The sequence below is a fragment of the Oscarella lobularis genome, chromosome 7 (genome assembly GCF_947507565.1).
Source record: "Oscarella lobularis chromosome 7, ooOscLobu1.1, whole genome shotgun sequence".
Taxonomy (NCBI): domain Eukaryota; kingdom Metazoa; phylum Porifera; class Homoscleromorpha; order Homosclerophorida; family Oscarellidae; genus Oscarella; species Oscarella lobularis.
The window spans coordinates 1,523,277-1,546,433 of record NC_089181.1 but is presented as its reverse complement, the minus strand read 5'-3'; the positions used below and the strand labels follow the sequence as shown (position 1 = coordinate 1,546,433).

The following is a 23,157-nucleotide window of genomic DNA, read 5'->3' as shown; positions in this document are numbered from 1 at the left end:
ACGCGTTTTCACACGCCCCTTCGACTCACCATTGCCAATCGTAGCGATTGCACGCGGACAGCCCGAAACGCCTGCACTCTTTCCACTGTCTATCGGTACGGATTCGCAGCAGCGTCAGTATTACCACTGATCAAGACTGCTCGCGATCGGTACTGATACTCGGGTCAAATCGGATATCATTAATCGGTATTTCCATTTCCAGAGAGTAGTACCCCCTTACTATATGCCAAAAAAACGGGGTTTTGTCCTTAATGACTTCGACGCTACGGCGTGTAGGGCACTCGCTCGAAAATACGAATGCCATCTTCAAAAACACGTTTCCTGCATAGCAACAATACATTCGAATTCTATAACTAACTTTTTGCAACCGGCCGGAAACGAATAATTTAATTACACCGCCGTTTTTGTCAAATAAACGGACCTCTACTACTGAGGAGCAAGTGTCTTCATACCCTGCCCGTTGCTAGGCTCGCCTACGCAAACTCCTCCCCTTTTGATGACGTTTGGCTGACGTCAATGATAACTAACAACTCAAGCGTGACACGTGTTATAGTTTGATATCAATAGTGACGCCACTAATGTGATTATTCGCAACTGCCCCGCCTAGGAATTAAGAAACGCGTGCCAACGCCCTAATTAGTTCCGCAGTCAAAAACTCTACATTTTCAGGGCTCCGAATACACTGAACTTGTCAGTCAATGCAATAGACTTCACTCTGTTTAGAAAATTTCGTCCAAGGAGCTATTTCAGCGAAACTACAGCGTTTTTTCGACTTTATACAACATTCCGGCGACCGTCGCTGTGTCGATCTCTAGTCCAACATTCCCTGCTTTTTATTACAAAGGCGATCGATGTCCTACGACGTCTCGATGGTCTCTAGTCGCGGTGACCTTGCATACACGCCTATTAGGCGTGGGGACACCTCCATAAATGAGCGCACGAGACGTCGACGCAGCGAGACTGCAAAATTTTTGTTTGCTAAAACTTTACTCCACAGCTCGTGGAAGGCAGTGCAAAATGAGAGCAAGAATACCTATCTATTAAAGTTGCCGTGAAATCTATTCGCTCCTTCCTTTCTTGTCCGCAAGTAACTGCGACTTGCTATGCGCGATTGGCGCGAAACCGTAGCACCTGGCGCGCCCACTGTTAAGTTGGACATAGGCTCCAGACGCGGTCAAAATTATTCTCTGCATACCGGGATCTCAACTATGCAACACCAAGGATACTACCGCGCACTGCCTGCTTCTAACCTGGGCAGATTTAAAGACCCGTTTTTTTTATATTTCGCGACTTCTACCTTCTAATGAAGTTAAGAACAACTATTCTACTTTACAGAAGCAACAAAGACGTCTTGACGTGCTCTAGTCGCGATGACCTTGCATACACGCCTATTAGTCGTGGAACACCTCCACAAATGAGCGCACGAGACGTCGACGCAGCGAGACTACCAAACCTTATTTGCTAAAACTCCACTTCACGGTTCGTGGAAAACACGGTTTAATGAGAGCAAGAATACCTATCTATTGGAGTTGCCGTGAAATCTCTTCGCTCCTTCCTTTCTTGTCCGCTGGTAACCGCGACTTTCTATGCGCGATTGGCGCGAAACCGTAGCGCCTGGCGCGCCCACTGTTGTTAAGTTGGACATAGGCTCCAGACGTGGTCAAAAAATTCTCTGCATACCGGGACTTCAACTATGATACTACCGCGCACTGCCTGCTTCTAACCTGCGCAGATTTAAAGACCCGTTTTTTTTATATTTCGCGACTTCTACCTTCTAATGAAGTTAAGAACGACTATTCTACTTTACAGAAGCAACAAAGACGTCTTGACGTGCTCTAGTCGCGATGACCTTGCATACACGCCTATTAGTCGTGGGACACCTCCACAAATGAGCGCACGAGACGTCGACGTAGCGAGACTACCAAACCTTTTTTTGCTAAAACTCCACTCCACAGCTCGTGGAAAACAGTGCAAAATGAGAGCAAGAATTCCTATCTATTGGAGCTGCCATGAAATCTATTCGCCCCTTCCTTTCTTGTCCGCAAGTAACCGCTACTTGCTATGCGCTCACGCTCTGCTATTGGCGCGAAACCGTAGCGCCTGGCGCGCCCAATCTGAATTCGAGCTCCAGACCCCGCCGAGGTAATTCTCTGCATACCAGGACTTCAACTATGCAACACCAAGAATACTACCGCGCACTGCCTGCTGCTAACCTCGGCGGATTGATTAATTAAGCATTGTGGTGTTTTCATTTTTTTTCGATTTTTACCTTCCAGTAAAGTTACGATCAACTATTCTACTTGACAGGCGCAGCGACTAAACACTTCGTTTCGATATCGCACCTTTTCGGAGCGTCGTACGCGGTTCGTTCTGTCTCTGATTACTTTTTACCTTGTTTGAAAACACTTTGGCTAATTTTGGAGTCGTGGAAGTCGGGTTAGAGGCCGTTCGTGCATAGCAACGATTTCGTATTGGAGGTCACGAGAGTGTCTGCGCGCGTTCAACCACCGCTATCGCCCAGATCGCCTAAAAATGCTTACTTTATTTTTTTCTGTTCGTATTTGATTTATGCTGTTCGCATTTAATTTATGCTGTTTTATAATTGTACATTTATTCTTTTCGAAGACCATTTTATATACAAGAAGAATGGTAGTATGAACGGTTCCCGTATATCCGTGTGGGGTAAACCGTTTTTCCTTGGTTTTCCTTGAAAATCCGTTTACCCTACCCAGACATACGGGCATCCGACACATGCAGAATTGTTGCAGGAGAAGGCGCCGGCAGGTCAATAACAACTGTCCTACTACAACTAGTAGGGCATGACACCGCAAGATGAGACTCTGTGCAATTGATAAGCAAAGTATATTTTAAAAATAAATTTACAATTACAAAAAATTGTACAACTGTCAGCAACTGCTGCTCCTGCGTATTCGAGATGGTACTCCGTGCAAATCATCTCTAGAGCGACTTCTAACAATCGGTGTCAGAATTGATCTACAGGTCAACGTAGCCTTCTTCAAATCGTCAAGCTGATTGGCGCTCAATGAAACTCATGCAATGTCGACCAGACGCTATAAAAACTCTTCATGTCGTCTTTTTCCACGTGCCTTTTCCGTCTTGCGTACTTCCTCATCGAAGAAGTCTTTCCCTCACTCCTCAATAACTGTGACACTAATTCAGTATGCACTAGAGACCTGCAGGGCATGTTAGCAACGGATACTGTGACAAGACCAGTGTTTTTAACAACATCACATACGTGAAACACCAAAAAAGCGCGACAAAATGTCTGTTCAATTTCCTATCACTATCAGCCTCGACATATAGGTCACGGATTTCAATCTAGCATGAAATTCCCTACACTTGACCAAAGCTTCTTGCAAATTCGTCGCGTTGTCGCGCAGATTCTTGACGTCGCCTGGAAGGCTTGACTAGGTGACGCAAACGCTGTACCTATTGCTCACATTTTTCTTTCCTCTATAGATCTTACGACGATACGGTATGATAGCGAATTTCGTACATCTTGACATCCAGCTTGGTCGTGTTCAGATCCTTCACGTTAGGTTGCCCAATGGCACTTTCATCCGACCTGAATCGCCCATAAACTCTGGACTATGGCCAATTGAACTTAAAACACTCGAGTACAAATCATCGAGAAGCTAATTCAAAAGCTGAATCACAGCCGAAGCACACTGCTTTGGCGTTGCGTCAAATTCAATCAGTTCCTCCGCCTTCTTCATGCTCGTCATCTTCACAAGAAAAAAATTCGCTACACTAGTATTAGTAATTTCTTCTTTACCAAACGTTCGCGCGTGTTCTCCAAAATAGTGAGAGATCTCAAGCGATAGCTCGTCTTCCCACTGGCACGTGACCGTGCACCAAGGCTTGTTGTCGCTCCACGAGATGTAGTAGTAGAAGTTGCCGTTGTACGAAGGAGTGCATGGACCCCTCCGCCATAGACGGTATCGGCATGCCTGAACCTTCGAAATTATTTCCGTAGCTGCCTTTGAAGAAAAAATCATGACGTCAAAAGGAGAAAAAAATAGACGTGGACTATCTATGTTGACTTCAAACGATATCAAGCCGTCTACCATTGTGGCGTCAAAGAAAACGACGTTGAGCGTGAACTTGAGACGTCTCATGTAGGGCTGCGCGCAGTAAGTGATCAAAGACATAACTGAGACCTTCCTCGTCGACCGTACCACAATTCGAATTTCATCACCGCTCATGTCCAACACGGCCTCCTTTGGATAGGTTCTTAGCGTTGTGGCCACTTCGACTAGAGCGCAACTTCGGTAGACAGCGACACGTCACAGTCCGTGATCATATTCCCATAGCTATCCAAGCCAGCCGGCAAATTTAAGCTCTCATGGCGGCAGCAGCAGCAGCACAGTTAAACTGTGTTGAGTACTTGTCACAGAGGTCAAGACGAATACGTGAACGAGAAAACCTCGCCAAAAATTCAACCCACAGCAAATGTTTTCTACAACAATTGTAATTGTGAGACTACTGTAATTCAATTTTCTCTAGAGGTATGTTAGGTATGTTAGCAACAAACTTCTTCTTGGATCTCGATCTCAGCCAATGAGACAATCGTACTGGCTATGTGCCTTGTCAAGGAGAATTGCACTTGTAAACAAGTGAGTTATAAAATACATCATTGCTGACTGCGAACTTGAGTTTGCATTACAGGAAAGGAAAACTACGAATGCTACGTTATTGAACTTAGTCCGGAAAAAGTTTACGGACATCATGCCGCCCAAACTAAAATCGGATTTTATGGCGCAACCAGCGTATTTGCGCACGTTCCGAGGAAATGACAGATGCGCAAATATGATGCACTTTACTGTAATCGCAGATACAGTTGAAACCGGTGAACTTTTTCACCTGGCTAAGCTGCTCATCAAAACAAATCATTTACTTATTGGTACTTGTACATATCGAGCAGACGCCCACTTGTTACGACAATATCACCACCAAGGAACTACCTTCTGGTGCTCGTCACTAAGTAAGTTCTCCCGTCGTCTCTTGTATGGCTAATAGCTCTATGCTAGAAACTGCTGGAAGTTTTTGCAAAAAAAGTCAATGCAAGATTAAATAACAGTGTACTGTGCTGTAAGTAGACATCTACATCTGTATCATATAACGAACGTTTTCTCGGTATACACTAGTGCGGTCTAAAGCGTCGCGGCAGTCATGGAGGACACCGTTTTTATGTCATAGATCTCACTTGACGACGACAGGTCCCTCAAAAGGAGCCCCGCTCAACTGTTCCGTTCTCTGCTTCACTCCTAGTTCGTGAAGGTGCACGTCTCTGCGAATCTGTGTGCGCGATTGACATCGTTAACGCGTTAGGCGATCTCGCTTTTTTTTCGCAACCTTTCCTTTTAGCTCGATGGCAAAACTACTGCATGGGCGTAGCGAAATAGTCAGCGAGGAACCTTCATAGATCGAGGCTGCCATGGCTGCGATGGATCCAGATGAACGTTTACGCCGACATAACCTCTTGTTGCATTTATCCGGGACACATCTTTTGTGTAGTTTCGTGCCGCTTGCGTTTCTCTTCGCTGTAAGTTCTCCTCTGTTATCCGTGGTTCATCACGCCGCGTCTAGGGATAAAACACTCCTGTCTGTCAGTTGTACTAGAAATACAACAGTCTGCCGTTGGCAATGTACAATAACGCAGCTGCTGCCTTGAGACCTTTGCTTTACGCCTTTCAGATTCAATAAAACTATACTATTCTGCGAAATTATTCCTTCGAAAACAAAGAGTATCAAGCGAGTGAAAATTTGAGTGCGACACAAAGTCTTATTGCTCTACGAAATTAATTAATTAATTAATTAATTAATTAATTAGCGTTGTTGTTTAGTTTAAGCATTTAAACGTTCTGATGGCGCCGTTGATTGTGAAAGAGATGAACTAAAGCGTCACTGGAAGAGTCTCCACATGGTGACGACGAACGTCAAAATTCTATTACCATTTCTTTCACGTGAGATCACGTTTTCACTGTTAACGCAGCGATGATAGCGATTCGAGTTGTCTTTCTGCTCGTCTTTATTCGTTCGTTTTCATCTGCCAATTTTGCTGACGGTGACAACGGCGTCGATCGAATGTACGGCGATTTGCCTGGCATGCCAGTGACGTTGCATTCAACTGATAAACCGTCTGTGTGCGCTCAAATGTGCGAGAAAAACGCTCAGTGCGTTTGTTGGGCGTACTGCAAAGCCAATTGCTCGGGAGGCAATGACAATTCTAAGCCGCTTTGCTATCTGAAAGGAACCTTAATGAAGCAAAATGCGAATCCTTGCCGGGTAATGAATCCTACATATGTATTGGAAGATCAGAAGATACCGAACAGTTTTTCAAATAGGTGTCTGGTGTAAAGAACGCCACTTTGCTTCCTTTCACATACAAGCCTCTTTCACTTGTGGCGATTCAGCCTCAAGGTGCTGTACCGCTCTTTATGTTTGAAATTGACATACAATTAGTTTTCTTAGGGTGGTTGAAGAATCAACTTAAAATTCAGGCGGACGGTCTTTCTGGCCACTTGTCTAAGTTTTGGGTAGACGTGGCAAATTCGAGTTGGATTGGCGGCAAAGGAGATACGTTTGTTCATCAAGAAACGCCGTACTGGCTCAACGGCTTTGTTCCACTTGCGTTTCAACTAGAAAGCGACAATCCTGAGTTGCTAGCTCAAGTTCACAAATACCTCGACTACATCCTAAGTCATCAGAGCGCTGACGGATGGCTCGGGCCTGAAGACGAGAAGGACGGCAACATGTACTGGTCAAAGTTCCCAATGCTCTTTGCTTTACTTCAGGTGCAGCCCGTCTAATGTGCCTGGTTTGAAAAAATTATTACTGCGACTTCTTTGTTTAGTATTACGAAGGAAATAGTAGCGACTCGCGGATTATACCGGCTATTATGAAATTTTTGCACGTAGCTCATCAGAAAATGTTTCAGGTGCCTCTTGGTGGTTGGTGAGATTTCGTATTTTGGTTTGTGCACAGATTTTCCGTTAACTTTCTTTCAGGTCAGCAGCCAGATGGCAAGATTTGGCTGTGTCGTGTCATTGGCTAATTGAATATGGATCGACCGGGGAAGAGCAATTCTTGTGGGATGTGGCTGAATTGGCCAGTCAACAAGTCAGTCTCTTGACACGTTTGCAGTGTATTTCTGCTTATTTTTAACAAAGGGGTTCGATTGGAAAAGCTACTATGCTGGCGACGATTTTCCTACTCAGGCGGCGACTCGAATGGACATGTACAACCACGGAGTCAACGTCGGTCAATCTCTGAAATCAGGAGCTATCTGGTTGGCGATGACAGTTTTTTTTGGTGTTATGCTATTTTTTGAAAATCAGGTATCGCCAATCGAAGAACGAAACAGACCGGAACAGCTCCTATCAACGCGTTGAAAGGCTTTATAAGTACCACGGACTTGCAAGTGGCATATTTGCTGCTGACGAACACTTGGCCGGCAAGATGCCTTCAAGAGGTAGGAAATCATAGTGCAGGCTGTTTCTTTGACTGCTTTTCGCCAAGCGTTTTACGGTAGTTATGCCGCCTTCCCAATTTATGGAAAGGATTGATTAGTTCTTTGTGGTTGATTTCGGTCTAAAACGACGGTATTGCATACACACGAGTTTGTCGTTCTCACGACTTTATGGCCTATTGTCTGTACTATTGATAGTGCTCTCCTACTGAAATAGAACGAATTGTTAGTATTTCTCAATGTGTAATCCGGTTTATTGCATTTAGGCACAGAGCTGTGTGCTGTGGTGGAAACGATGTTTTCTTTAGAGATGATTTTCGCCGTCACAGGCGATCCAATGTTTGGTGCAAAAATTATTGACATTCACGCTTAGCTGCCATAACGATTGTTTTAGCTGAGCTTGCAGAGAAGATCTGCTACAATTCTCTTCCGGCTACATTGACGCCAGACATGTGGGCGCATCAATACCTACAACAGACAAACGAAGCAAATGCCGTTCACTTGGACAGTCACGTGTGGGCAAGCGATGGGCCTGATTCCATTTTGTTAGTCATTAGTCTGGCTGCGTGTGTTCGCTTATTTCTGTATACTTAGATATGGACTAGAACCCAATTACGGATGCTGCACGGGTAAAAAAAGGCAAATAAATAATGTCATTTATATTCTGACGTGTCTTGCCAGGCAATTTCAATCAAGGCTGGCCGAAGTACGTGTCTCACATGTTCTTTTCAACTCTGAACAACGAACTGGTAGCTTGACACGTCAAGTTTATTAGGATTGTCTGTATCACGTTTTATTACCATTAGGTCATCGGAATGTACGCTCCAGCCACGGTTCGGCACACCATGAATAATAAGAACGGTGACGTAGTGGACGTCTCCGTCGACACAGAATATCCTTGGGACGGCAATGTGACTATAAAAACATGGACAGTCTCGTCAAGCGCCTATAACGTTCACCTTCGAATTCCGTCTTGGGCTGGTGGCAGTACAGTTGCCGTCAACCGGTCGGAACCGAAGACCGTACAAGCAGGTAAGTACAAGATTCTTCTGCATTTCCAAATGGATAGTTTCTCATTTCTGGTTTTTAGGGACTATCACTCCTGTAAGTTGTACTGGTAATACAACAATCAGTCTCCAATTGGCAATGAAAATGAGAATTGAAAGGCGATACAATAACGCTGCTGCTGTCTATAAAGGGTTTGTAGATTTCGATGCGCTGGAGATAACCGAATGTCCTTTATACAGACCTTTGCTATACGCCCTTGAGATTGGAGAAAACTATACTGTTCTGCGCAATTATTCCTTTGAAAGCAAAGATTATCAGGTGAGTGAGAAATTCGAGTGCGATGCGTTTCACAAGCCAACGCTACAGATTCTGAATGCGACAGTTTGGAACTACGGTCTTTGGCTTGATGACGATTCTAATCCAGAAAAATACCTGGAATATTCTTACAGGGGATTTCAGTCAAACGCTCCGCCCTTTTCTGTTGCAGGCTCTCCAGCAATGATCAAAGCGAAAGTAACAAAGAAAAGGAGGCGGGGTCTAGCTTTTGAAATTTATCAATTTTTTTAGGGCCGTGTTCTTCCTTTTTGGGGCTATGATCGCGGATCCGCCGCTGCTCCGCCTACCAGCCCTGTGAACGTATCATCGACTGAGCCAATGGACGACATCACTTTGCTACCGTTTGGTGCCACAGAATTGCGCATCGGTGAACTTCCGACACTTAGACCTAATGCAGGTTAGATTCACTTGGCTTCTCTATGTCTGTCTTTGGAATTTTGATTGCTAAGCAGCTTTCATTTTCTTTGGTAGGATTTACCGTAATTCGTGATTAGCAGCTCACTAACTACGTCTAATTTCTCTCCGAAATTACCATTTTTGATAGCGCCGTTGATTGCGAGAAAGATGAAATGAAGCGTCACAGGAAAATCTTTGCTGCACAAGATGACAACGAATGCCAAAAAGTCATTATCTTTCTTTCACGTGAGATCACGTTTTCTCTCTAAACCCAGCGATGATAGCGATTCGCGTTGTCTTTCTGCTAGCCCTTTTTCTTTCGTTTGCATGTGCCGATTTTGCCGACGGTGACGACGGCGTCGATCGAATGGACGGCGATTTGCCTGGCATGCCAGTGACGTTGCATTCGACTGATAAACCATCTGTTTGCGCTCAAATGTGCGATAAGAACGTTCAATGCGTTTGCTGGGCGTACTGCAAAGCCAATTGCTCGGGACGCAACGACGATTCTCAGCCACTCTGCTATCTGAAAGGAACCTTGATGAAGCAAAATGCGAATCCTTGCCGGGTACCGCATCAAAGTGAAAATCAGAAAGAGAACTGCATGCTGTCTTGTTTTTCAAATAGGTGTCTGGCGTGAAGAACGCAACGTTGCTTCCTTTCGCATACAAGCCTCTTTCTCTTGTGGCAACTCAGCCTCAAGGTGCCCCTTTCCATTGTTCTTAATTTGGAGTAAGTTGTTCAGTGTCATTTTCTCAGGCTGGTTGAAGAATCAACTTAAAATTCAAGCTGACGGTCTTTCCGGCTATTTGTCCAAGTTTTGGGTTGACGTGGCGAACTCAAGTTGGATTGGCGGAAAGGGAGACACGGGTTTGCACGAGCGAACGCCTTATTGGCTCAACGGCTTCGTTCCACTTGCGTTTCAACTTGAACGCGACAATCTCGATTTGCTAGCTCAAGTTCACAAGTACCTTGACTACATCCTAAGTCATCAGAGCGCCGACGGATGGCTTGGGCCTGAAGACGATAAAGACGGAAACATGTACTGGTCAAAGTTTCCTATGCTCTTCGCTTTGCTTCAGGTGCAGTCTGTCTCACGTCTCAAAAAAATTACTACTGCATGCTACTTCTTCCTTTAGTATTACGAAGGAAATAGTAGCGACACGCGGATTATACCGGCTGTTATGAAATTTTTGCACGTAGCTCATCAGAAAATGTTTCAGGTTCCTCTTGGTGGTTGGTGAGATTTCACATTTTTGTTTGTACACAGATTTTTTCCATTACCGTAGCGTTCTTTCAGGTCAGCAGCCAGATGGCAAGATTTTGCTGTATCGTGTCATTGGCTCATTGAACACGGATCAACGGGCGAAGAGCAATTCTTGTGGGATGTGGCTGAATTGGCCAGTCAACAAGTCAGTCTAGCAGCTTGTTTATAATGTAGTCTTGCTGATGTTTGGATAAGGGGTTCGATTGGAAAAGCTACTATGCTGGCGACGATTTTCCTACTCAGGCGGCGACTCGAATGGACATGTATAACCATGGAGTCAACGTCGGTCAATCTCTAAAATCAGGAGCAATTTGGTTGGAAGCTATATCATTTGCTGTTGATGTGCGATTTTATAAAATTAGGTATCGCCAATCGAAGAGCGAAACAGACCGGAACAGCTCCTATCAGCGCGTTGAAAGGCTCTACAAGTACCACGGGCTTGCAAGTGGCATATTTGGTGCAGACGAACACTTGGCGGGCAAGATGCCTTCAAGAGGTAGTTAGAACTTACAGCGGACGTCCGTTTTCTGTACATTCACTGACTTCATCTCTAGGCACTGAGCTGTGTGCTGTTGTGGAAACCATGTTTTCCTTAGAGATGATTTTTGCTGTCACAGGCGATCCAATGTTTGGTATAAGAAATCGTTGGAATTCATGCTGTTTTTGCTTTACAATCTTTTTTAGCCGAGCTTGCGGAGAAGATCTGCTACAACGCCTTGCCGGCTACATTGACGCCGGACATGTGGGCGCACCAATACTTACAGCAGACGAACGAAGCAAACGCTGTTCATTTGGACAGTCACGTGTGGGCGAGCGACGGGCCTGATTCCATCTTGTTAGTCCTTACTCTCTAACGGCATGTGCCTACTTAATTAATTCTGTTTGATTAGGTACGGGCTGGAACCCAATTACGGATGTTGCACGGGTATACTTGGAAAATAATGTTAATTAATTATATAGTGTGGCATAATTGTTTCGCAGCCAATTTCAATCAAGGCTGGCCCAAGTACGTGTCTCACATGTTCTTTTTGACGCCAAACAACGAACTGGTAGATCGCTTACGCACGTGAAATCAAATTTAAATTTATGTAATTTTTTATTAGGTCATAGGAATGTACGCTCCAGCTACGGTTTGGTACACCATGAATGATAAGAACGGCGACGTAGTAGACGTCTCCGTCGACACAGCGTATCCTTGGGACGGCAACGTCACCATAACAACATCAACAATTTCGTCCAGCACTTACAACATTCACCTTCGAATTCCGTCTTGGGCTAACGGCAGTACGGTTGCCGTCGACCACAAAGAGCCAAAGACTGTACAAGCAGGCAAGGATGAGATACTTTTACTGCATTTTCAAAAACACTAATTGCATATTTCTGGTTTACAGGGACTGTCACTCCTGTTAGTTGTACGGGCAATACAACAATCAGTCTCCAATTAGCAATGAAGATGAGGATTGAAAGGCGCTACAATAACGCAGCTGCTGTCTATAAAGGGTCAGTCGATTTTCATGCGTTTGAGGTAGTGGAACGTTCCTGTCTTAGACCTTTGCTATACGCCCTTCAGATCGGAGAAAACTACACTGCTCTTCGAAATTATTCCTTTGAAAGCAAAGATTATCAAGTAATTAGGAAATTGAAATGGGCCACGTCTCAAAAACCCGTTGTACAGATTCTGAATACGACAGTTTGGAACTATGGTCTTTGGCTTGACGATGATTCTAATCCGGAAAAATACCTGCAATTTTCTTACAGGGGACTTCAGTCAAACGCTTCGCCCTTCTCTATTGCAGGCTCTCCAGCAATGATCAAAGCCAAAGTAACAAGAAAGGAGATGCCCTCAAATTTTTTTTTCCAACTTTTTGTGTGTAGGGCCATGTTCTTCCTTTTTGGGGCTATGATCGTGGATCCGCCGCTGCTCCACCTACCAGTCCGGTAAACGTATCATCGACTGAGCCAATGGACGACATCACTTTGTTACCGTTTGGAGCCACGGAATTGCGCATCGGCGAACTTCCCACGCTGAAACCAGGCACTGAAAAGTAAAAATTCGCTTCTGTACCGTGATTGTGCTGTTGTCTGCTGCTGTATGTTGTTGGCTCTTGACTCCAGCACGGATACTTCTAGTATCCGTGTCCCAGGAGACTCCAGGGTGTTGGCTTGCGTGCGGTAAAGCATCTTATCCGGGCTCGAATGTAGTTTCTGGAAAGTTCGCGGCGTCTTCAACGAGTCGGAATGGCCAAGTGGGGCGAAGGCGATCCTCGCTGGATAGTAGAAGAACGACGCGACGCGCAGAACGTCAACAATTGGCACTGGTAAGCCATTCTCATAGAGAAACGTCGACACGTTGCATCGGGATTGACAAGGACGGAACGCGACGCGACCGACTGGTCGAAAAAAGAGCTGAAGAGACTTCTCCAGGGCATCAAAGTCGAAGGAATCGAAGGTAAAAGAATGACAACGTCTCAATCGACTCCCAAATCGGTTCGTTTTCGAAGGCAAATGCGAAACGACGGATCTTTCGAAGATCGAGGGAGAGGCGAGCGTCAAGTGAGTTGCTCTGCTCGACGAGATTTAATATGCGATCAAACTGAAATCATTTTAGCAATCGCAAAGCGAAGCTGATCAGTTTTTACGAATGGCACGCCGTCATTGAATGGAAAGGTGCGCCTAATGACCACGCCCCCGCACTATTTTTTGCCAAATGTTTGATCGAAGGAACGGTGGCCGGCGACGACGACGATTTGCCCATTCGAGGTACAATCGAAATTCCGAATTTCAGCGAAGAATACGATGCAGACGAATTGGAAGTGGGCTCAGGATAATTGATAAAAATTCATTTATATATTGAGTCTCAATTAATTAAGATTGTCGTTAAATTGACGAAGAGCTCGGATGAGAATTGCGGGGGAGATAAACTGAAACAGTTAATGAGAACCAAGGGGGCGACGCTCATCAGGAAGGCGATCGATTTCTACATTCAAAACCTACGAACAGGTTCTTTTAACGCTTAAAAATCGCTTCGCATGCTTTTAGATCATTATTCCGTGTTAGAATTTTCCAAGGGTATGCTACTTCCGAGACATACGTCTGTGGAAGAGAGCCCCTCTGGAGATGTGCCACCTTCTAAAGAGACCAATGCATCTTCGTTTAAAGTGAGCACTTTTATTTAATTAGTATGACATGCTTGTATTTTTATGTGGGATTCTTAGAACGGATCGTCGTCTCCTTCGCAACCTGCAACGTCTCGTGCGTTTTTTTGACTCTTCCTCGCATGTGTCTCTTTTATTTTCTCTTTAGGACCACCCGTGAAAACGAAAACAAAGAAACTTTTTCTTAGCGAAGAATTCAAAACGTCAGCTGATGAACTATATGAAACATTCGTAGACAAGCAGGTGCAGTGGAGAGGTTCCGTTGAAATCATAGCATACGATCAATTTGTTTGGTTTCTTGTATAGAGAATTGAAGCATTTACCAATGGACCAGCCGATGTATTAGCCGAACGAGGAGGAAAATTCTCCTTGTACGGCGGCAACATTCGGGGAACATTCTCGGAATTGGTACTAAACAGAGTACAAGCTATTAGTATACTGCAGCTGAGACGTGTGCCGCTTTGCGTAGGTGCCTAATAAAAAATTGTCTCTAAATTGGCGTCTAAAGGAATGGCCTGATGGTAAGCATACAGCTGTCTGTGCAGTGGGAACCCCCATCTGTTACATACATCTTTAGGTCACTATTCTAAAGTTGTTTTGGATTTTGAGCAAACCTCCGATAGTACTGTTCTGAAAATGAGTCAGAGTGGCGTGCCTGATTTTGATCTCGATCGCACTGAACGAGGTTGGAAGGAGAAATACTGGAGAGCAATTAAAATGACATTTGGTTTTGGGGCAAGTCTTTTTTGAAGGCAATGTTAGTAGAGCATTTCAACAGCGCTGTACTGTGGAGTTTGCGATAAAATAAAGATCAACAAAGGGGTTACATATTGGGTATACGGGTTTAGGATTTCACGTGATCTGCTTCGCCTACGTTTTTCGATGTTGAGAACTCTTGAATTGGTGCTATTTTCGGCTGCTGCTGCTATTTTAGGTCTGATATCGCTGCCTGTTCGCTATCGACTAATGAATTTGGCTTTGCAGGCGCTAACAACGCTGTTCAGATGTGCTATAGGAGCTACACCAATGGCGTGCTGTACAGGGGTACAGAAAGTCGAGCAAAGTATTTCTCGAAGAGCGAAATGTGTCAGAAGTGGACAGACACAAAGCCTAACGCCCACAGTTACGCTGCTGGTGACTATCCTGGTCTAGGAGATCACAACTACTGCAGAAATCCGGATGTTAATGGATCAAGAACACGGCCATGGTGCTACTACAACGGGACACAAGGATGGGGTTACTGTGATGATGTCCAACGCTGTTCGAGTAAGGCCATCATCTGTTGTGAATACATCTATCTATCTATCTATCTATCTATCTATCTATCTATCTATCTATCTATCTATCTATCTATCTATCTATTTATTTCACATAAATATATTATTTATTTATAGATCAAACTTGCTACAGTGTCATCGATAAAGGAGGTAGCTATTCAGGTTACCAGGATCGTGTTACTGTCAATGGGAAACAGTACCAGTGCCTAAGTTGGAAAGACGCCTTTAAAAATGTTAACTTTTCTGGTTGGTCTGGTCTCCAGCACGCGGTGGGCATCATTGCGCCGTCAAATGGAAGCTATTGCAGGAATCCAAATTTTGTTTACAAAACGCCGTGGTGCTATTACAAAGCTCCTTCGCCTAAACGCAGTATGGGCGACACTATCAAGAATGCTACGTGCAACGTTCCCAGGTGCATTGGCGGTAGGCATGCCTTCAATAATCAAACTTTCATTGTAGAGAGCTTATACTGTAGATGTTGGAAACGTACCTAAGACGTGCGGAGGGACGGGAGATGGAAAAGCGTGCGTCTTTCCGTTCAAATACAAAGGATTTACTTTTATTAACTGCACTTCGTACGAGAGAGGTGCACTGTGGTGCGCAACGCTGACGACTTCAGATGGGGTTGTCGCGAGATGGGGACACTGCAATTGCGGAACGCCGACGATCTCCACATGGCCAACAGCAACTCAATCTTCAGTCTCGACGACGAGGAAATTGCCGACTACCCAATGGCTCCCTACTCGATCTGCAACGACTCACGCTTCGTCGCCAACGTCAGCTCAATCTTCAGTCTCGACGACGAGGAAATTGCCGACTAACCAATGGCTCCTTAAGACTCACGCTTCGTCGCCAACGTCAGCTCAATCTTCAGTCTCGGCGACGAGAAAATCGCCGCCGACTACCCAATGGCTCTCTACTCGATCTGCAACGACTCACGCTTCGTCGCCAACGTCAGCTCAATCTTCAGTCTCGACGACGAGGAAATTGCCGACTACCCAATGGCTCCTTAAGACTCACGCTTCGTCGCCAACGTCAGCTCAATCTTCAGTCTCGGCGACGAGAAAATCGCCGCCGACTACCCAATGGCTCTCTACAACGACTCACGCTTCTTCACCAACGACAACTCCATCTTCAATCATCTCGACGACGAGGAAATCGCTCCCTACTCGATCTGCAACAACTGACGCTTCTTCAACGCCGTCGTCACGAGGGTCAATAACTCAAGGAACAACGACGGCTCAAACATCGCCGACGCGGAGATTTACGACTTATCAGTTAACGACCCAGAGGCCAACGGGTCAACACAAGACAGCTACGCTTCGCCTGCAAGTTTCAACGCAATCGACTCAAGCAGCCTCAACAGCGCATTCTACAACTCTGGTTCCAGTAGAAAACGACTCTAATTCTGCGCTGCCGGTAGCCGTGGGATCAGGCTGCGGAGGACTCGTGGTGCTAATTCTAGTCGTTGCGGCGATCATGTATAGGTAGTTTATTTTAGGGGATAGATACTTTACATTTGTGAGGGAAACTGTTTAGGTGGCGAAAGCGATCTTCTGCTTCATCGAATAAGTTCGATGCGTCTGATTTAGACGCGAATCCGTATTACGGACGTGACCTGCGGCCCGTCAATCTTCAGCCGCTTCCACCACGAGGCCGCAACGAAGAAGCCGAGTATTCTTACGTCGAAGTTGAAAAATTTCAAAGCAAGCAACAGTCTTCTTCAGATTTGGATCGGCCTGGAATAAAACGCGGCGAAATAGACAGGGATTTCGGGACTCAGGCTTCGTTATACAGCACTCTTCACGAGAATGACGAAGCGTTGAAAGAGAAAGAAAACCCGTCAACAGCGATTGAGAAGGACTCTTCTTTCTACGACACCCTTTGTCATGACGAAACGTCGTCGACGGCTTGCCAGAACGCTTTGTACAATGTTATCCGTCGTGATGAAGCTGTTTCTAAACGACCAGACGAGGAATACGATCACATCGAAACTTCAAACAGACTTGGCGGTAAACATTGAAATGTTTCCACGTTGTTTACCTAATGTCGTTCTCTGTCTGTGGGCGTGCATTCTTCTCCCGGATTGCCTGGCGCGTGATCCTCTACATAGTACTCGCACGAGGCGTAACTCTGCTGGTACGACGACAGCACCTCTGAATCTCGTTCTTGGACGACTTGTTACGTCACTCGATTGCGTGTCGGTTCTCACGTACTGGCAGTCAAATCAGAGGCATGGATTTCTCTCGATTGGCCTTCATGCTTTATTTGGCGTCGAGTTTCTCTACGATCTCCTGTGCGTATTAAAGTTAGATTGCCTACGTCTAATATTTCGTGCTTTAGGTTTTGTTAAGAGTGCGTGCGAGGGAAACGATGTCAGGTTGAACCCACAAGCTAAATTGAAATTGCTTATTGAAAGGTCTTTTTTCAGCATTTCGTGTTTTGGGAGTCAAGTCATATTTGTGTCCTCCGCGACGTACAAGGGCCTCGCAAGCGCACTACGGCTATGTCCATCTCTACTCGTAGCAGATCCCAGCTGCTCTAGTTTGGAGTAAGTCGTCTCAATTGGATTTTTTGTCAATTTTAGACACCGTTTCTTTGTAGCGTACGAGAGGCTGTCGAGGCAGCATGCCAATTTCAGAAATCTTGTTCTATTTCTGCTTCTAATGTTGTCTTTGGAAAAGATCCATGTCCAGGGAAAGTCAAATACTTGGAAATTACATACACGTGTCCGTCAGGTAGGAACTAATAGTATCACTGTTGATGCAGTTGATAATGCGCGTCTTTTTTCACAGCCGTTGGCGCTCAGTCGCCACCGACTCTCACTCGAGTCTCGTCATCATCAGCAACAATGAAGTGGTCTCAGCATTCATCATACGACTACTATCAAGTGGAAAGGAAGGCAGTTCCCGAGGTTCCTGGTGCCGTTCTCGGGAAACACTTTGAAGGCAGCGGCTATGTTGAGTTTAAAAGTGGAGTGTTTAGCGGCGGAAAGACGTTCACAATCAGCCTGTCGCTACGCACGACTAACGAGGACGGTCTTATATTTTTCGCTGGTCGCGACGGTGACGACGACGATGGATTGGAGTACGTAGCACTTTACATGAACTCTGGTTTTCTCAACTACCAGTTCAGCAACAACGCACTTACTGTCGTTCGTTTGCCTTCTTCTCGACGGCTTGACGATGGAGAGTGGCATCGCATCGTTGCTTTGAAAGACGGCAAAATGGGGCAGCTGACTGTTGATGATAAGATTTTCCCCGGCGGCAGTACTGCTTTCCATAGCAATGAGGTTGATGTCAGCACCATCTACATTGGTGGTTTTCCATCAAGAGCATCACCAGGATATAGTGTGTTTCCTTCACCGTATTCTTTTGCCGGTTGTCTCTACAACGTGTCGTTGGCCGGGCAAGAGCTGGACTGGTCGCAGAACGTCAGCTACTCGCCAAACCGATGGGATGACGTTGGATGTCCTGTATCGCCTCAGAAAGGATACCTATTTAGAGGAAATGGGTACGTTTCGGTTTCCTCTGCTCGGCTTGCAAGCGGTTCATACATCAGCTTTGGAATGGACATACGCACAACTTGGCCGTACGGATTGCTGATGGCTTCAATGGTCTACAAAAGTTCAAGTTCCAACTTCTTCTTTTTGGAAATCGACGGAAGCGGATTGGTGATGAAGTTCAATAACGGATCAGGAGCTGTTGGCCGAGTAGAGGCAAACTTCAAGCAACAGAGAGTCAGTCTGTGTGACGGTTTGTGGCATCGAATAGATGTTGTGACTAATGCAACTCATCTGACAATCAGCATCGATCAACGAGCAATGGCTTTTAAGCACGACAGTGCGGCGTCAACGCTTGGACTGGCGTTCAATAGTTTTAAATATAACTACGTCGGTGGTCTACCGACCGATGCCGATGATACTGCGTTGAAATACGGCGTGAACACAAACGGATTCAGCGGCTGTTTGAAGAATTTCTCGTCGGGAGGCAAAACTATTGATTTCAGAAGTCAAGGAGCGAGCACTTTTATTGAAGTCAGCGCGGGTGGATGCTCGACTGGTAGCGTGCGAAGCAAGTGCGACGATGGCCACGCCGTCTCACTTCCTCTCAAGACAAATCAGCAGACTGAAGTAAAGAACCTTTATCCATTTAGCGGTAAATTCTTTCCGTAGAGCGTGTTCACGCTTTGATTCTGAGATTGTGCCATAGAGTATCTATTTCGCATCCTGGTGACGACGAAGCCAAGCGGAGTGATATCAAGAAGTGACTGGATCGTCGTGAGAACGGGAGAATCGGGTTCGTTTAATCAATAGAGGTGCTTCTCTGTGCTCCAAGTTCTTTTATGTAGATCCTGTTGGCTTGCTATCTCCGAACGTTAACGTTTACAGTTTAAGTGCCTCTCTAAAGTGGATGTCGCCAAATTTTCCCAACGGTCTTCTGTCGTATTCTCTATCTGTTTACTATGGCTATCCCGGCTCAGCTTCTGTAAAACTCTGGGTCAAGTTCTTCGTACCTCTTCTAAACGAAGATCAGTATGATTTAAACGATTTGGCACCACGGACACAGTACACGTTCGTGTTGACGGCGCGCACAGGAAATGGGTCAGTCACAGCCGATCCCATCATCCTCGTCACAGGCACGTAGACGGCCAATGGCGAAGTTCCTCTTCTCTTTACTTTGTTTCTTTATTAGCGGAACCTTCTAACTGTTATCGCTTGAAAGACAAAGGCGTCTCTTATCGCGGTAGAACGTCGACGTCAAAAGACGGTTCTCCGTGTTTGAATTGGGCTCACCTGATCGTGTACGACCAATTGAAAGGTCGTTATCCCGAATCGGGCTTGGGTGATCATTCGTTTTGCCGCAATCCAATAGCGGAGAATCGAACCATGCCCTGGTGCTACACAAAACGATCAGGGGTTTGCCTCACATGGGAGTACTGTTCTATCGACGTTTGCTACGGTGAGTAGTTGATGACTCGTATGCCCGGGGATGCCAACGTTTTGCGCGTAGATAAAAAATGCTACAGCAAAATCGACGATGGGTACGGATACAGAGGCAGTCAGTCACAGAGTAGTCAGGGTTTCAGCTGTGTAAACTGGTCAACGAGAAACGACTATCCTGTTCAGAAGTACATTGACGCCGGTCTGGGCAATCACACGTATTGCCGGAATCCGTCAGGATTACTGAGCGGGCCTTGGTGTTACGCTTCATCGTTTAGTAGAAGTGGCAAAACGTGTGGTTTGAGTTCTTGCAAAGGTAGGACAGCATTATTCTTTCTTTTCATCTAACGTAGACGTTTAGATCTCCCTGCAATTCCCTCCACGTGTGAAGGAGGAACTCAAAAGGGTCCGTGCATTTTTCCGTTTGTCTATAAAAACAAACGATTCGTCGAATGTACAATTTATGAAAGGAGCACGCCGTGGTGTGCAACACAAGTAGACACAGCGACGTACAAGATGACAAAGTGGGCTTATTGCTTGTGTCCTGGTAGGTGGAATAGCGGACTCGAGCTCTTTTTAACCTTTGATTCCCTTAGCTTCTTCTGTTGTGAGTTCAACAGAGTTGCCTCCTCTAAAGACAAACACGCTAGACGGCACTTGTCCTAATGGCCAAATGTCTACTCCTTCAGCCGTAACTTCCACTCCAACATCAACTTCCTCGGTGTCAACGACATCAGCAACGTCAACGACAAGAGAGACGGCAAAGGCGACGGCGGTTACTCATTCTGCAAGTACTGCGGCTGACCGTGTCGCACCTACAGCGTCTGATTTCACTGGATCTGGTTTGTTCAGTACGGAAATTCCCCCGTTTACGAGTTTGGAGACAGAGCAGTATATGACGTCTTCTACTACGGACTCGAGCGTAAAAGAACCGAGTCAAGGCTTTTCCTCTACGGTCTGGATAGCAGTTGGAGCTGGGGCGGGATGCGTCGTCCTTTTAATTGTAACAGTAATAGTTGTTTGCGTTGTTGTCACACGAAGAAGGAAAGGCAACGTTACTGTCTACCAGAACGAAATGATAGGTTATACTTTCTAATGATGGTTTATTAGTAAATTAAGCGATTTCCTTTTTGGCAGGTAACAAGAACGACTACGAGGAAAGCCAGGAGAGCAGCAGGAAGTCGCACGTTAGTGCTCGATACTCCAAGTCCGCGAATGTTGATGATGGATACGCGTCGGTCAATTTTGGTGTCAGAAACAAACTCTTTGAAGCCTCGAATCATTCTAAAGAATCGCAGAGCACGACACCGAAGAGTACCTATTGGGAAGTTGAGAACGCTGAGGCAAGGCATTAATTTCAGTGTATTGCGTCTTATATATTTTCTTGCTCACTTGAAATTAAGGCTTCCATACCAGAAGAAGATTTGTACTGGGCTCCAGCTCGAACTGAAGACAAACTCTACGACCAGTTCCGCTCAAACCGCTTTCGATCTTTGGAACGCAGTGCACTGCACATGCTAGGAGTGCTTGGCTCAGGGTATGAAGCGTATTTGAACGAAGCAATGGTTCTACTTTCCTTTCGTTGTAGTCAGTTCGGCAGCGTAGAAAAGGCGACGTGGAATCAGGCAAGAGATCGAAGGCATATTTGCTCGCTTGCTAAGTCACTGACACTTGATTACAGACTTCGTCAAATCAATTAACGGTTGCCGTAAAGACGCTGAAGTCAAAGTCACAAGAAGACAGGGTGAAATTTCTGCAAGAGGCTGCAATTATGGGACAATTCAAGCACGAAAATGTCGTGTCATTGCACGGAGTTGTTTTGACGGGCGAGCTGGTCAGCAATCGTGACATATGAGCAAATGAATGTTGACGTTTTATTGTGTTTAGTTGGTAGTACTAGAATTTATGCCTAAAGGCGACGTGAAGGAATATTTGCAGTCGCTCAGCTCAACGTAAAGGCCACTTTGTTAAACGACTATTGAAATATCTTTTTTGCTAGGGATATCCAACCAAGCTTAGACAAGACGTTTCTTAGGATGGCTCGAGAAATCGCCTCTGGAATGACCTATCTGTCAGAAAAAGCATTTGTGCACAGAGTAAGCGGAATAATAGGCTATGCACCTGTACATCGTAGCATTTATTGTAACTTTTAGGATTTGGCTGCTCGAAATGTCATGCTAAACGAGCAGCTTGTCTGCAAAGTCAGTCCTTATGTGAATGATCATGTTTAGCGTGCGGATTGAGCCTTCTCTAACTTTAGATTGGTGACTTCGGCTTGTCGAGAGATTTGGCTGACAACACTTACTACGTCACGCACGGTGGCCAAATACCAATTAGATGGACGGCACCTGAGGTACGCATTTTCGTTCCCCATATGGACTCGCGCTGTCAAGCTTTTGTATTTTGTAGGCTATTCACTACCGCAAGTACTCGTGTGCCAGTGACGTCTGGAGCTACGGCATCGTTTTGTTCGAAATCTGGAGCGTGGGCTCGCGACCCTATCCAAAAGAGCGCAATAGAACGCTTGTCGACCGCTTGGAGAGCGGATACAGGATGCCGCCTCCACCCGGCTGCTCTCGAGCGATTTATCAATTGATGATCGCATGCTGGAACGGCGATCATCACAGTCGGCCGAGGTTTAGCGACATCGTTGCGAAGCTGTCGGAAGACGAAGATTCGCTTTTGTGCAATCAAGAAGAACCGATTGCCGGACAGCTTGGCGATGGTCTTCAAGTATCGGCGGGCGCCTACCCCGATTTGCAGAAGGCTTATGCTGTCTACGTGGGTTAGATAGCTTCCTGCGTCTGTGCCACTTTTTCGAAGCTTTGCTCGACTCTCTCGTCCGCAGCTGCGCTGCCGCGATTTGCACGTGCGCATATTAGCTGATCACTCGTCGGTATTCAAATGCGGTGCTCATAGACGTCATAGCGAGCTCTGTAGGCGCTGTAACCGCTGCTGTTGGTGTGAATCAATGTTTCTCGCCGTTCGCTGGCTCGTATTTGTGACGGTGAGCATTGCAGGTACGCGAAGTCGAATTCTACGCTGCGTCAGCACGTGCTCAATTCGATGTATCACGGGTGTGGTGTAACTTGTTCCTTTTTCTTGGCAGGGTTGGCGTCGGTTTGGTCGTCCCTGTCAGCTGAGGAAGGTTCATCCTGCGGTGTTCGATTAACTTGGTCAGAAGAAAGTCCTTTGACCCCAAACGCTCCCTATGAGCTCGCTCGGCGAGATCCTCCTTTTGGATCTCGTCGAGCTATTCCCGGAATTCAATTTCAAGGACTTGG

At 45.8% G+C, this 23,157-nt stretch overlaps 5 protein-coding genes and 1 long non-coding RNA gene across 11 annotated transcripts; 5 read left to right on the top strand and 1 right to left on the bottom strand.

Moving 5' to 3' along the window:
• Window positions 1–2,903: 2,903 nt before the first annotated feature.
• Window positions 2,904–5,642, bottom strand: LOC136189426 (uncharacterized). Of its 3 annotated transcripts, XR_010670391.1 has the most exons (5): window positions 5,377–5,642; window positions 5,228–5,319; window positions 4,200–4,480; window positions 3,797–4,145; window positions 2,904–3,746 (listed from the first exon to the last, which is right to left on the bottom strand). It is a non-coding gene; the product is annotated as an uncharacterized lncRNA (long non-coding RNA). The 3 variants fall into 3 exon arrangements; XR_010670390.1 differs by having other exon boundaries at window positions 3,797–4,480; XR_010670389.1 differs by lacking the exons at window positions 2,904–3,746; window positions 3,797–4,145; window positions 4,200–4,480 and having other exon boundaries at window positions 5,086–5,319.
• LOC136189420 (uncharacterized) lies at window positions 5,583–9,447 on the top strand. Of its 4 annotated transcripts, none has more exons than XM_065977366.1 (18): window positions 5,584–5,791; window positions 5,868–6,309; window positions 6,369–6,444; window positions 6,496–6,818; window positions 6,878–6,978; window positions 7,032–7,143; window positions 7,194–7,312; window positions 7,362–7,495; window positions 7,759–7,836; window positions 7,887–8,037; window positions 8,087–8,121; window positions 8,174–8,241; window positions 8,299–8,524; window positions 8,583–8,691; window positions 8,740–8,818; window positions 8,867–9,013; window positions 9,068–9,233; window positions 9,308–9,447. In XM_065977366.1, the coding sequence occupies exons 2-18, from the start codon at window positions 6,019–6,021 to the stop codon at window positions 9,328–9,330; spliced, it is 2,238 nt and encodes a 745-aa protein (XP_065833438.1). In that variant the 5' UTR covers window positions 5,584–5,791; window positions 5,868–6,018; the 3' UTR covers window positions 9,331–9,447. The 4 variants fall into 4 exon arrangements, with proteins under 4 accessions (XP_065833439.1, XP_065833438.1, XP_065833436.1 ...); XM_065977365.1 differs by having other exon boundaries at window positions 5,621–5,669; window positions 5,719–6,309; XM_065977367.1 differs by lacking the exon at window positions 9,308–9,447 and having other exon boundaries at window positions 5,583–6,309; window positions 8,867–8,894; window positions 8,950–9,013; window positions 9,068–9,209.
• On the top strand, window positions 9,357–12,556 carry LOC136189418 (uncharacterized). The gene is made up of 17 exons (XM_065977363.1): window positions 9,357–9,478; window positions 9,541–9,800; window positions 9,860–9,935; window positions 9,992–10,314; window positions 10,372–10,472; window positions 10,533–10,644; window positions 10,695–10,813; window positions 10,862–10,995; window positions 11,054–11,131; window positions 11,184–11,334; window positions 11,390–11,424; window positions 11,481–11,548; window positions 11,603–11,828; window positions 11,891–11,999; window positions 12,048–12,126; window positions 12,175–12,321; window positions 12,375–12,556. The coding sequence occupies exons 1-17, from the start codon at window positions 9,406–9,408 to the stop codon at window positions 12,546–12,548; spliced, it is 2,265 nt and encodes a 754-aa protein (XP_065833435.1). The 5' UTR covers window positions 9,357–9,405; the 3' UTR covers window positions 12,549–12,556.
• A 107-nt stretch (window positions 12,557–12,663) lies between these two features.
• On the top strand, window positions 12,664–14,480 carry LOC136189423 (activator of 90 kDa heat shock protein ATPase homolog 1-like). Its single transcript, XM_065977371.1, has 12 exons — window positions 12,664–12,817; window positions 12,869–12,948; window positions 13,001–13,052; window positions 13,108–13,166; window positions 13,221–13,312; window positions 13,370–13,499; window positions 13,557–13,657; window positions 13,715–13,751; window positions 13,803–13,897; window positions 13,961–14,062; window positions 14,124–14,175; window positions 14,232–14,480. Exons 1-12 carry the CDS (start codon window positions 12,738–12,740, stop codon window positions 14,402–14,404), a joined length of 1,053 nt encoding a protein of 350 aa, XP_065833443.1. The 5' UTR covers window positions 12,664–12,737; the 3' UTR covers window positions 14,405–14,480.
• Window positions 14,481–14,515: 35 nt separating this feature from the next.
• On the top strand, window positions 14,516–17,155 carry LOC136189421 (uncharacterized). The gene is made up of 6 exons (XM_065977369.1): window positions 14,516–14,588; window positions 14,639–14,920; window positions 15,049–15,354; window positions 15,407–16,418; window positions 16,471–16,943; window positions 17,045–17,155. The coding sequence occupies exons 1-6, from the start codon at window positions 14,537–14,539 to the stop codon at window positions 17,089–17,091; spliced, it is 2,172 nt and encodes a 723-aa protein (XP_065833441.1). The 5' UTR covers window positions 14,516–14,536; the 3' UTR covers window positions 17,092–17,155.
• Window positions 17,099–22,841, top strand: LOC136189416 (uncharacterized). The gene is made up of 20 exons (XM_065977361.1): window positions 17,099–17,227; window positions 17,275–17,311; window positions 17,363–17,482; window positions 17,536–17,669; window positions 17,727–19,088; window positions 19,143–19,229; window positions 19,282–19,569; window positions 19,626–19,892; window positions 19,944–20,189; window positions 20,235–20,420; window positions 20,470–20,955; window positions 21,011–21,216; window positions 21,277–21,410; window positions 21,462–21,498; window positions 21,555–21,707; window positions 21,761–21,825; window positions 21,873–21,969; window positions 22,027–22,074; window positions 22,134–22,226; window positions 22,283–22,841. The coding sequence occupies exons 1-20, from the start codon at window positions 17,167–17,169 to the stop codon at window positions 22,661–22,663; spliced, it is 4,488 nt and encodes a 1,495-aa protein (XP_065833433.1). The 5' UTR covers window positions 17,099–17,166; the 3' UTR covers window positions 22,664–22,841.
• The last annotated feature ends 316 nt before the right edge of the window (window positions 22,842–23,157 follow it).

Coding starts and splice junctions, on each gene's coding strand:
- LOC136189420 (XM_065977366.1), top strand. CDS start 6,019: ATGATAGCGATTCGAGTTGTCTTTCTGCTCGTCTTTATTCGTTCGTTT. Junction 7,313..7,361: donor CTGAAATCAGGAGCTATCTG/GTTGGCGATGAC, acceptor TTTGAAAATCAG/GTATCGCCAATCGAAGAACG. Junction 8,242..8,298: donor CAACTCTGAACAACGAACTG/GTAGCTTGACAC, acceptor TATTACCATTAG/GTCATCGGAATGTACGCTCC.
- LOC136189418 (XM_065977363.1), top strand. CDS start 9,406: ATGAAGCGTCACAGGAAAATCTTTGCTGCACAAGATGACAACGAATGC. Junction 10,473..10,532: donor CAGGTTCCTCTTGGTGGTTG/GTGAGATTTCAC, acceptor GCGTTCTTTCAG/GTCAGCAGCCAGATGGCAAG. Junction 12,322..12,374: donor CAGCAATGATCAAAGCCAAA/GTAACAAGAAAG, acceptor TTTTGTGTGTAG/GGCCATGTTCTTCCTTTTTG.
- LOC136189423 (XM_065977371.1), top strand. CDS start 12,738: ATGGCCAAGTGGGGCGAAGGCGATCCTCGCTGGATAGTAGAAGAACGA. Junction 13,313..13,369: donor ACGATGCAGACGAATTGGAA/GTGGGCTCAGGA, acceptor CAATTAATTAAG/ATTGTCGTTAAATTGACGAA. Junction 13,500..13,556: donor CATTCAAAACCTACGAACAG/GTTCTTTTAACG, acceptor ATTCCGTGTTAG/AATTTTCCAAGGGTATGCTA.
- LOC136189421 (XM_065977369.1), top strand. CDS start 14,537: ATGTTGAGAACTCTTGAATTGGTGCTATTTTCGGCTGCTGCTGCTATT. Junction 14,589..14,638: donor GGCTGCTGCTGCTATTTTAG/GTCTGATATCGC, acceptor TTGGCTTTGCAG/GCGCTAACAACGCTGTTCAG. Junction 14,921..15,048: donor TGATGTCCAACGCTGTTCGA/GTAAGGCCATCA, acceptor ATTTATTTATAG/ATCAAACTTGCTACAGTGTC.
- LOC136189416 (XM_065977361.1), top strand. CDS start 17,167: ATGGATTTCTCTCGATTGGCCTTCATGCTTTATTTGGCGTCGAGTTTC. Junction 21,970..22,026: donor AAAAAGCATTTGTGCACAGA/GTAAGCGGAATA, acceptor TGTAACTTTTAG/GATTTGGCTGCTCGAAATGT. Junction 22,075..22,133: donor ACGAGCAGCTTGTCTGCAAA/GTCAGTCCTTAT, acceptor CTCTAACTTTAG/ATTGGTGACTTCGGCTTGTC.